The 12573-nt window shown below is 35.4% G+C and overlaps 1 protein-coding gene across 2 annotated transcripts in view; it reads left to right on the top strand.

Annotated features, from left to right (window-relative positions):
* The window catches only part of LOC118181421 (apolipophorins-like), a 149269-nt gene that overhangs the window by 76813 nt on the left and 59883 nt on the right, over positions 1-12573 (top strand). For both annotated transcript variants that reach the window (XM_085809892.1, XM_085809893.1), the window contains exons 19-22: positions 189-452; positions 1897-4676; positions 9424-9595; positions 10261-10421. In XM_085809892.1, coding sequence (XP_085666018.1) covers positions 189-452; positions 1897-4676; positions 9424-9595; positions 10261-10421 — 3377 coding nt within the window. The remainder of the gene's footprint in view (positions 1-188; positions 453-1896; positions 4677-9423; positions 9596-10260; positions 10422-12573) is intronic.

The following is a 12573-nucleotide window of genomic DNA, read 5'->3' as shown; positions in this document are numbered from 1 at the left end:
TAGATTGCAAAATATGAATGATATTTTTTGGCTGCAAGTGTCTTTTTATAAAATATATGGTTTATAAAATATTCAAGTTGACATTCGATAAGATGAACGTATAATTAATCTCATTAATTCATATTCATATTCTTAGTTACTTACCTTATTCATAACCATTTAAGATTCTTGTTCTGTTCAAATTACAGGCAAGTTACAAATTCGAGATGACTTGATACGACTGAATGTCGAAGCGTTAGGTGATAATACCAGACGGTATGTATTGACATTAGACGTTGGGAAAGATATTAGAGGTTCTCGGCTTATTGAATACCAGCCTAGGCTTTCTCTGACTTTACCGTACCTCCAGCCCATGGAATTTTCTGGCACTGTTGTCTTCTCAAGGGGTCGAAAGGAGCAAATAACAATAAATATGCAATCCAGTAGCTTCAGATCACCTTTCACAATCAAAGGTATGTATTTCTTTAATTAAGAAGAGAATTTAAACCAGGATGACGAATATCAGTAATAACCGAAAATGAGTTGCAAGTTAAAACGGTATATTACGAATAGATAAATTTCTATCTAATACATGCATATAAATGTTACTAAAAAAGAAATGAAAAAGAAAGGCTAATTAGCATTACTAGCACCTTTGTTATTAATTTTACAAGCAGGCTTCTCCTAAAAAGAAAATAAATGGTATATAAATTGAGTTATATGATCAATTAAAATTTAATTTATTATAAAGAATTTCTATTTTCATAAACTTTTTCATAACTTTTCATAAACTATTTTCATAAGAAAATGAGAGAAATACAAATTACGTCAAAAAATTAAGAATATTTTCTGTATAAAATATATTAATTATGGTGTAATATATATCGAACTAGATCTACTAATCTTTTTTTGCAAATATTTTGGCAATTTTTTTTTTGCGAATGCTTTATGTGCTCTCTCTCTCTCTCTATCGATATATATATATATACAATATATAATCGATGTTTTTTATTTAATGGAATCAGAAACATTCCTCACCATTCACGTACCTAATCGCTCCCCATACTGCTGTTCAGTTGGCTAAAACAGTGTTTTGTAGACAGTGGGTCGTGACCCCAAATGGCGTCGAAGATTTTATTCAGATACATGAATTTCAAGAAATTACATTAATGAGACATTTAAAGAAATTACATTATTTGGCATTAATGAGATTAATCAGCTGCCATTATTAAGCTCAAAAGGTATTTATTGACCTAACGAGTGACTTAAATCTTGAAAGTTTCTATGAAAATTCTTGATTGAATATTGGATCGGAACTAGAACTGAATTTTGCTTAATTTCTGAAACGGCATTAAACGTCACTCAGCACCGCGTACTTAAGTTAAAAAACTTTTTCAGTTTTTACTCTTAAATCCTAAATATTGTTCAACACTGAAAAACGCTGAAGATGCTTTGCGACCAGCAGTATCCAATATTACACTAAAATTGAATTTGGTATGCAGCAAAAAACAAATATATCCTTGTAAATACAAATTTCTTTCATTAATTTCTGTATATTTGAAAAAGATTTGTATATTTGAAATGTATATTTGTATATTTGTCTTTCTAAATAGTTGAAATATAGTTATTTCAATGAAAATTATTTATGGGCAAATATTGGTCGAAACAATAAAACTCTCAATACACTTCTGGGTCTGGCAACAAGATATTTTCCAAAAATTTATATTAATATCCAATATTTCATTTAACTTTAATCCTTACTTTCTATGAAAATATCAAGGGTGTAAAAAGTAAATAATTTACGGTATACGGTGTAAAAGCTCACTAAACTCTGCTGTATTTTTTAAACCTCCGAATATCTTTAAGCAGGGATTGTGTGACATGTGTATTGAAATGCTTTTTTCTGTTTCTTCGCAGGAAATCTGGCAAAAGAAGGTGAAGTCAACAATTTGCAATCCGATTGGAAATTGAATTCAGAATTTAACATTAACGCATTTTCTCAGATACATAGAATACAAGGTAGCTTTGGGAATGAAGCGACGAGTGGTCTTTTCCTGGATTTGGGTCATCATTATGAACCTGACGGTAGAAGTTATGAAAGCATTACTGTCAACGCCAAACTTAATAATATAGAATTCAGAGATCGCTTAGGCTTTAGTCTCGACGCAAAGATACTTCTGGCTGAACATCAAGATTTAAATACCATGTTAAAATGGGATTTTAGTTTCAAACCCTTATACCACCTAAAAAATGATATTACTTTTCGTTACGGCGAAAATTTCGAAGACGACACCCACTTAGTCCGCATTATTCAGAAGAATGCCTTACATGGAGATTTCGACTCATTTTCAAAAATGCATATTGAAAATGAAATAGGACTAACTATATCTTGCTTGGACATTGATACATCTGCTGCTTTTACTAGCATTTGGGACTTTGTGGAAAAGCCAAAACTGATCCTTAATTTTGGTATAAAAGTGCAAAAGGAAAAACAATCAAGACTTGATTTTAGTTATAAACATCTTTCCAGTGAACCTCTTAAAATAGCTACTGAAATTACGGTTCTTCATGATACTTATATTCTTAATTACAGAGACCAACTCGTAGAGACAGCACCTGGAAAATATGAAGGTAAAATAGTTGCTGAACGAAGTGGTGGAAAACAGGTAACGATTGACTACACTTATATAATCAAAAGTGAAAGTCATTTTCATCATGAACTTAATAGCACAATAAACTTTCCAGGAATATCAGTACCTGTAATGGAACGAGCTACTTTAGAATTCACAGCGGATACTTTCCATTTTAACAGTTTCACAGATACTGGAAAACAATCTCCATTCGAGCTAGATATCAAATTAGAACGAGGAGGTACAAATACTATATTCTTGAATTCTCCTTATGTTGATGGAAATGTCCTAATAAGTTCTCAAGCTCCCGTTCGTTCGATACAAGCGGACATCAACTTTAAAAAGGACGGAAGGCGAATTCTTGTAACCGGAAGTCTTGCTCCTGGTGGGACAAATGTACTAGACCTCAATGTTCAGTGGGATGCAGATAACGATTCAGAGCAGAAATTAGTCCTAAACGCGAAATCTTACCTAGAACGGGAAGACGACATTGAGAAGTACATGATCACAGCTACTATGAACTACGTCGGTGCCATCAATGTCGATTTGAATGGGAAATTAAGTACTGATCTTTTAAGAGGTCCACACTATTTCAAAGCAGAATTTTCAGGTAACATGGAACCAATGGCACTTGAATTGAGTCATGAAATTAAGGATAGACATTTAACAAGTGTAGCGAGGTATCTTAGGAGTGGATCTGAAAAATTACGCTCAGATTTTAAAGGAAAATTTATACAGCGAGCGAATCATTTCGAAATAGAAGCTGGAGCATATTTGTCCTCGCCTTTCAAAACGTTCGATGGGAGGGAGATCTACTTTCGAATTATGGCAGATTCGAATGAAGCAACAAGGGATTTCATTGCAGAATATCGAATCAGGCCTATGACTATAATTAACTATGTCGCGAAGATTGATTATCAGAGGAAAAGAGGCTGGCCTGGTCAAATTAGATCAAATCTCATAGTCTCACAACATCAGAAATCTATTTATGAAGGAAGCACTGCCATTGATTACGGTAATGGAAAATATACATGGAAAACTGTTTTTACTCCATTTACTAAACGAAAAATTAACTTCGTATTATCCTTTGAACATGCTGCAAGATTCGCAGCTTTTCATCATTCTATGTCTGCATCTTTACAGTATCTTCAATCTCTGGAATTAAATGCAGTAGCGGATTTAAGGAATAGTGAAGATGCAAAAATAGAATCTAAATTTGATGTTAATAATAATAAACTGTATGAAGTTAAGTCCACATTGAAAGCACGCAGTATAATTGATTTCGAAGGCGAAATCGTACTTTTTAGCAAAATTACGCCATCTCTTCATGTGTTTTCGAAAACTCAAACTTCTGGGGAAGTAACAAAATACGAGTTTAATATTGATGTAGATTCTTCAAGCATAGTAACAGGATCTGGTGAACTGAAAAAAAGAAAAAAAGGATTTAATAGCGAAATGTTTTTTAAGTATAAAGAGAAAGAGTTTTTAACAGTAACAGTGAATCAGGAGGCAAAATCACAGCGCGAGAGAAACTACTTAATTAAAGTAAACCTACCTTCCAGATCTTACACATCAAATGTTCGTTTCATCAAAGGTAAAAAAGGAAATCTAAAATACGAGACAAAATTATGTCGCAATGAGAATGACAACTGTATAAGCATTGATGTGCAAAAGGAGCCTGGCGAAGTTGATAAATGGATACTAACTTACAAGCGCGCAGACGTCGAATTTTCAGTTGAGAGAATCCAAGTCAGTACAAATGAGCTGTCCCGTTTTCACACAGTCATTTTTAAAGGAGATACACGCTATGGTTATGATTTGCAGTTTGGTAAAGAAAAAAGTGCCAGAAGTATACGTTTAGGAATTATCCTTCCATCCCGAGAAATTGTTGCAAAGGGAACATTTGAGCTCTCTTTTCGGAATCCTAAAGCAAAGCTGGAACTAGCCACAGATGTGCGAAATCATCCTGATCGCAATTTAATTGTAGACTTAAGATTTGAAAATCATCTTCGAGATGATAACCCTTCGAAACTGGACATCATTATTAGCCATGAGATATTTGAAAAGGTAAGTATTACACATTAGTGTTTTATTTCAGTTTGTAATGTTGCGCGCTCCCAACCTGCACGCAACAATAGTGGTGACTGCTATGAACTGGAAAGTATACAAATTCTTGAGAAGGGTTTAAATTCCTTTATATTCAACTTTAAAAATTACAGATGCGTGCTCTTGACGCTCACAAACTACGCCGACCCGGCGGTAAAATAAAAATAAGAAACTAAAAAAGAATAATAACAAGTGACTAACTACGAGGCTCTCTAAACGTAACTAACCTAACCGCGTTCTAAGATACCGCTGACAATTCAGCAAACTTCTGAATATTACGTTGAAAGATTTAACTATCTACCGAGGCAAGCACACAGGCCGCTAACAATTTTGAATACATTGCGCGTTCTACTAAAATTTACGTACTCTGGCATTGGCAATTCCAGGGGAAAGCAAGGCTTGACAGGAAAGATAGTTTAAACTTAAAATAAATGTTAGTTAAAATAAATATAAACCCTACATTTGCCGCTGCCAGAATTTGGTAAACTTGGAAGCAGGTCCTAGAAACGACCTGTTGAAAAGTTTCCACAATTCTGAACTAAAGTTTAAGAGCCTCGTTTACATAAAAAAACTGTTTTCTCACAAAAGGTAGAATAAATTTCTGTAGATACTTATTTAACCCTCTCTTCTTACAGCAACCTTTCCTGGACTTCAGCAATCAATCTGTTCTCTTCCTTCCAGCATCTGGAAGGAATAAGTATCAGTATCTTTCTAAATACATTATAATTTACACTTTCTTGACACTGAATACGTTTTTGTTTTTGATTGATTTATTTTTCTTAGTTACTGCTTAATTCACATTCATTCAAGTATTCAAACATGAATTTAACTTACCCTGGCTCTCCACCATGTGTGGTGTCAAACGGGAATATTCGTGTTTTAGTATTGCAACACTTCCCCTAACCACAATGATTTGTTAGAATTCAACGACCAAATAGACACACCTTACTCGACATTCCAAAACTCGATGAGCTATTTTAACATTCTTAATATTCAAGTGTAGGTGGAGAACCCTACAAAACACATTCATTATAAATTCCCCCTCATTCATCTTTAGACATGCAGGCTTTCGCTCTAAAGCATGATTTTATCTACGGTTTAATACTTAAATTTGAATTCATTTCTTTTGAGCATTTACTTTTAGCATCTAAAATTTTATGCTTAAATCTAGACTAAATTCTACTTTTACATAACTTTCAAGTATTTACGTATATTTACAAAATTCTAATACATATGATTTTTACAATTTACCATAAAATGAATAAGAGAAAAATAAATTTTTACTTTACGCATTCTTCGCCAAGCTGGCGGCACTGAAACTAAAGTTCTTATTAATACAAGAATACGAAGTTATTTTTATCTTCGGCCAAATTTTGGCTTTAACATAACAGAATTAGTCTTTCTACCAACAGAAACTGCTTTTTCTTAGATTTTATACTTAAAGAAAATAATACTTTTGCCTTCGCTAAATAAAGTAAAACAAAACTAAGTCTCAACCGAGACAAATTGACTTCCGTGAAAACATAGAACTTCGTATTTACGCATAAAATTTCGGAACAAAAGAAAAAAAATTTATAGAAGATTTTAACTTATCTTTCAGTTTTCGATGATTGGAACTCCGACATCCTCTTCTGGCAGAACTGCTCTCACGATATGGAATTCATCGACGTCAGTCGTCTCCTTTGTGTCCTTCGAGTGTCGTCCATGTTGATATTTCTTTTTCGCCCTCTGTATGCTGGCCTCTTGGAGTGGTAGTCGTCGGGTTGCTTTCTTTTCCGTTTTGCTCCTAGACGGCTGGTCTTGGCGTCCTCCGGTCTGGAATCATGCTTGAATTTCTTCTGTTGGTGGTGGTCTTTTCGTTCCTCCAGCTGTCTTTTCGTTCTCGGGAACGGCGGCCTTGTTTGCACCTGAAACTCTGGCCCTGGAAGCGTTCTCGTCGATGCAGAATTTCTACTGCGATCCGTTGTAAGTGGTGTTTTTCTCTTTACCACGGTTTCTTTACCCGGTGCATCTGTATTTTTGTTTTTCTTAAATGCTGGAGTCTGAAAGTTTTCACTTTTTCTTTTTGGTACCGTCGTCCGGGTTGTAGAAGGGCTAGGTCTCTCTTCAGTTCTCTGCTTCTTGGGTGGTGGAACGGTTGTCGTTATTTCTGGACCTTCTACTTCTTTTAGGCTTGAGTCCTGCAAGAAACTTTTAAAGATTTCAAAATCATTTGGATTATAGTATTTTTTCACCTGGTCGGGACTTGCTTTACAGATCTCCCCTCTCTCGTTCTTAAGGTACAATACGACTCCTTTGATTTCCTGAATTACATAGGGGCCTTCAAATTTTGGAGCTAACTTTGCAGTAAAATTGTCTGGGGCACTTGATAAAGAAAATTTCCGCTTCAATACTTTATCCCCAACTTTAAAATCTGCTTCACGGCGTTTTCTATCGTAATACACTTTTTGCTTATTTCTTGCCGTATCCGAGCTTTTAAGCGCCTGATCAATAAGTTTTTGCACATCTTTCTGTTTAAACTCTTGCTCTCTTTGTTTCACAAAGAATAATTTATGTAAAGGTGTAGTTAACTTTCGGACTAAAAAAAATTCTGCTGGGGTTTTTCCCATAGTGTCGTGATTTGCCGTTCTTAAAGCATAAGCTAATTCATTTATGTAGCCATCCCATTTATGTAGCTTGTGATGTGTGCTAACGTAACTGCGAATTATTTTTACGATGTTTTTATTCACTCTTTCATCTATGTTTGCCTGTGGTCTATACGGAACCATTTTGATATGGCGTATGCCAAGTCCAGTGCATATGTTTTCAAATATTTGACTAATGAATTGTTTTCCGTTATCGCTAATGACTTTTATCGGTGCACCGTATTTTAAAATGTATCTGTGTAAGAATGCATCTGCGACTGTTTTGGCTGACGCGCGTTTAAGTGGAACAATTTCTGCCCATTTTGAAAAATGATCTACAATTACTAAAAGAAAACGATTTTTATTTAACTCACTCTGGGGTAAAGGACCAAGAAGATCTATGCCTAAAATTTCATTCGGAAATGTAGCGCGAATGCTATTTAAGTACCCGGCCGGGCTGTAATTAATATCATTTATTAACTGACATTGATTGCAGGACCTGACATACGCAGTTACTAACAGCTTAACAAGTCTGCATAACAGCTTAACAAGTCTGCATAACAGCTTAACAAGCAGATGTATAATGGCGCTGATTTGGAACAAGGAATGTAGGATTTTTAGTTTATTTAATTATGGCAAAGGACGCTAGGGCTATTTGCGTAAGGGAAGGAACGTCGGTGACATTTAACGGCAAACTGGTTGGTATCCACGTTACACTCGGAAAAATCACTGAGGCGCCCATGCAGCCAACCCGTTCGTCTGCAAACGGACCCAAGTCGAACTGCTTAAGTGTTCAATGACTTTATCGCTCGGCTGCTGGTGGGCACCAAGGAAAGCAAGAAGCTTGCAACTTTAACATTTTATAACTTAAAGAGTGCATCTTCGCTTGAGGAAAGTGGGACTTTAGAAAATTTTAATTCTTTTCATTGATTCTTGAATTTTTCCCATTTTGAAGAAGAAGTCAGATTAATAGAGTACGCGAGAAAACATTTTTGAGTAGTTTGTATTTCTGTTACAATATTTTTATAATAATACAGTAAACTAGAGCCGGAGCCCCTGCCCTCGAAGGTTCGAAGCCTCCCATACAAGGTAAATAGAATTGAGACTAGGGCCTATCCGAGAGGGCGCCACTCCTTCTGGTCGCTGCAGAGGGAACAAAATTCATCGGAGAAGAGACCGACAGGCGACCATCACTAAGAGATCCATAGGGCCGTTCTCAACTCCGACTACTCAATTCACAAAGTTACAATTCCCACAAACGGGGTCACCACGTCCTCTCGCGGTACTATATAGACACTACAAAAGCCAGACATCGTCCGTCCCTCTACACCGACCGAGAGGAGCCAACCCCCTCGAACGGCCATCGGAATCTGACCACATAGCTTCCCCACAGCCAAAGCCCTCCTGCCAAACCCGAACCGACCACCGAATAAACGATGGTTCTAATCTATGTGAAGACTGATTATTTGCTCTGCAGGCCGAAGCTGCCTAGACACAAGTTTATCCAGTGGCCTGGAAAAGCCTGTTATAATAGTGCAATATAATAACCAAAGATAGAAAAAGCGAAAATGGAAAAGCCGAATATAGAAAAAATAAAGCATGTGAGGCATATTTCGTAAAGAGCGGAAGCTCCATGTGTATTAAAACTGAATTTGGGAAAGAATGTCCAGCCAAGTAAAAGTGAGTGTAGAAAAACAATGATCATTGACGTAGATTTTATTTCAGTAGACGCGCTTGCAGCGATATCACACTCTTCAGTAGTAGTAGTACTTATTTAGTTGCAGCTTAAAATTGCGATAGTACTGTACCTGTTGTAACTTTAAAAAAAAGGAAAGAAAGAAACAAGCTGAGGCCAGTTCCAATTTAAAATAAACATATAAAATATAAGTAACACTGAAAAAGTCAATAGTATTGAAACGTTAAAAACGCTTCTGCTAAAAAAAAACCTACGTCAAACAGTGTTTGTTTTTTCTTATACTCAAAAGTTAAATTTGATTATCTTTGATTCTGGGAATTTTTAGAGTTCGTGTTCACTGGAGTTAAGTCATGCCAGAAACTATATTTGTATATTTTTTACTTTTCAGCCTATTGAAATAGAACTGATCGGAGACCTCCAGCCTTCTTCTAATAAATTTTTTATTGCCAAAGCTACAATGGATTATTCTAACAATCCTGAGGACAAAATCATTGGAAAATTATTTCTTGAGAAAACGGAAGGAAGAAGCGGAAATATACTGCTCAACGTTTATCATCAAGGTAGAAATTTTACAGAGCTAATCAAAAAAATGTTTATTTTTGTAAGAATACTAAAGAGAACCCTTTTTTTAAGGGTTTTAAAAAACACACACAATTGTATATTTCTGTGTGTAAGCCGGATCATTTCATCAAATTCTTTGCTACTGAATTTTGAGGGTTGGCTTGTATTAGAATTTAAAGTGATTTAAAACTAATTCATTCACAAAAACGACATTGTAAATAAAATAGAAAAAAAATTTATTGTATTTAATTCTAATATTTTCTATTTAAACGCCCGGACACTTGCTTCTTAAGCATTCGTTAGAAATGGCCGAACCATTGGTCATATAGCCGTCTTATCACCGGGAAAACTGCCACAGTAGGGCGGCTCAAATTCTGCCAAAGGTACTTCCCATTTTACATGTTCCATACTTCAGCAAACGTAGGATTTATATGGATTTTTTATGGTTGTCCAAATTTTTTGGATAAATTTTTCTGAGTTGCCTCTGAATTGTTTTGTTTCTGAGTTGATTTTTTAAATAGTGTATTTTAATAAAAACATTATTGGAAATTTTTATATTAGTTAAATGTTTTAGGGAATTTTATCAACAAATATATAAGAGAAGAATACTTCCAGTTTAAAAAGAGTTATTTCATTTCATTTATTTTTTTTTTTTATTTTTTAGATGAACAGCACTTGGATTTTGTAATGAAAGCAAATGGATCTTTGAACGGTGATGAAAGAAATTTTGCAATTTTATGGAGCTGGAAGGATGATTCCGGAGCCAATGTAGAAGCCTACATACTTGGTAACTTCCCAAGAAATGAAAACAAATTCTCTTTTATAGTAAGTGCATCCATTTAAATTAAGATTTGTGATATACTTTGTAAGTTATGTAGTGTAAGATAACTTAAATTTGCTTTACAGCCTAATGATTAACCAATGATTTATTTAACTGTTTTAGCTCCTTGCAACTGCTTTATTTATGACATAAAGTCAAATCCAATTAAAAACTACATTACTATTTATTATGCTATCTTGATGTTTTATAAGCTTAAAAGGATAACACAAACTACAACGATGGCTCGTTTTCATACGAAAATTTCAAACATGACTTACCCTAATTGATAAGTTTCAGTGGATTTATGCAAAATATCCTAGTTTCAAAACTTTGCAGTAGCTCTGAACTACTGCCCTTGGCAGTACCTAAATTCATAGAGTAACTTACCAAGGCATAGCAGCTGCACTGGCTTTCAAAAGTTAAGCAGCAAATTGATAAAATGACAATAAATCGGCTAAAGTAGTTTGAAACTTGAAATTTGAATATGTTGCAAATAAAAGCAAGCTGCAACGAGTAGCATTACACAAACAGCAGGTGCTGCCATCGCTTTGCGCAAATACAGCTTAAATCCATCTGTTTATGAGGGAATCATTGTTCAATGAACTTCGAATATTAAACAATTTCGAGGCAGCCGAAGTGTAAAAATGAGTTCGAGGCGACATTTGCCAGGAGAATTGTGTTATAAAGCCATAGACCGATTAGAAGCAGGTGAACGACAATCTGACGATGCACGAGGGCTGAATTTTGACCGTAAGCATGTTGTTGTAATGTAAGTAGGTTGTCGAACGAATTTCTAATTATTGTTTCAGCCTCTGGAAAACGTACCGAAGGTCTACTTAGTGCACGTCGCAACAGGACTGCAACTCCATCTCAGTTTAAATGTACTCTTTTTTCTGGATAGCATAAGCCATGGCAATACGCAGAAGGCTATATAAAGAGAACTAAATGCTAGGCAACCTTCATTGTTCATCCGCTTACTTCCTACCACCGGAGAGAGCCTTTCTATTGGGCACATAGTCATGTAAACTGAACTGGAAATCAGTGGAGATTTGTTGTGTTAGCAGATGAATCCCATTTTGCTTTACAGAATGATTCTCAGTGTGTTTACTTATGAAAATTAACAAACACTCGACATCTTCCGCCTAACATAACGGAAAGAGATACTGATGCGAAATGTCCAGCTGTGGTAAGATAGTTTCCACGCAAAGCGGGTTTAGGTTTCCAGAAAATGGCAAGGGAAGGCAGAGTTGCAATATTTGGCAGGAATTCGGCCATTTGGCGACGTTTGGGGACAAAATTGGCGATATGTCATAGACGGATGGAGAACCTTCTAAAACGAATTCTTGCCGGTTTGGCCTAGAGTGTTCTCGAAGGCAGGACGAAAGCTATTGTAGTGGGGTGCACTACTAGGAGGTGTTGTAATGTGACAATCTATCCAAACATATGTCTAGAAATCCTTAATCAATTTACATGTGCCCAATATTTACTGGCATGAATTCTAATTGATAGTACATTGCAAATTAAAATCTAGTATCAAGAATAATTAAATATTTCACTTACCCAATCACCCACATGCATGAGACTTGCGGAGTCAAATTTCTTTTTCCAATTTCACATTTATTTTATCAAAAACACATTTTCTGGATTAAACATATATTAGTTAGGACACAGCACATAAAATATCAAAATATCATAACTTAGAATATAAAACGTGCGAATCTAAAATGGAACAGTAGACGAATGCCGAAAACGTGACTATTCGGAGATAAATCACAATCCGGTCTCATCGTACATATATGCAGTCGAAATTTTCTCCTATTAATTTCGTGCAGTGACCACATCCTTGTTGTACATGTACAAGATCTAATATTTTTACTTTCACTTTTCATTAACACACTTAACAGGATCACTTGGTGACACACCGCTTGTAATGCACATTCTGGAGTCGAACACCTATTGATAATCTGCTTGAGAGGTTTTAGAAAGTTACCGTGGCAGATGGATTTTTAAGCAGAACATTTTCATCTAAATATATTGCAGTATGCTTTCTTTTATGCAAAAGTATGCTGACAATCCATGTTCGAATTTGCAGGAAGGATGAAACTCCATCAGCGAGATATGCATGTTCAAAGCCCCGCACATCGTACGGTCTCGCTG

The sequence above is a fragment of the Stegodyphus dumicola genome, chromosome X2 (genome assembly GCF_044657685.1).
Source record: "Stegodyphus dumicola isolate Sdum_Otavi_A_Nest chromosome X2, ASM4465768v1".
Classification (NCBI taxonomy): Eukaryota; Metazoa; Arthropoda; class Arachnida; order Araneae; family Eresidae; genus Stegodyphus; species Stegodyphus dumicola.
This window is presented reverse-complemented; position numbering and strand designations above follow the sequence as displayed.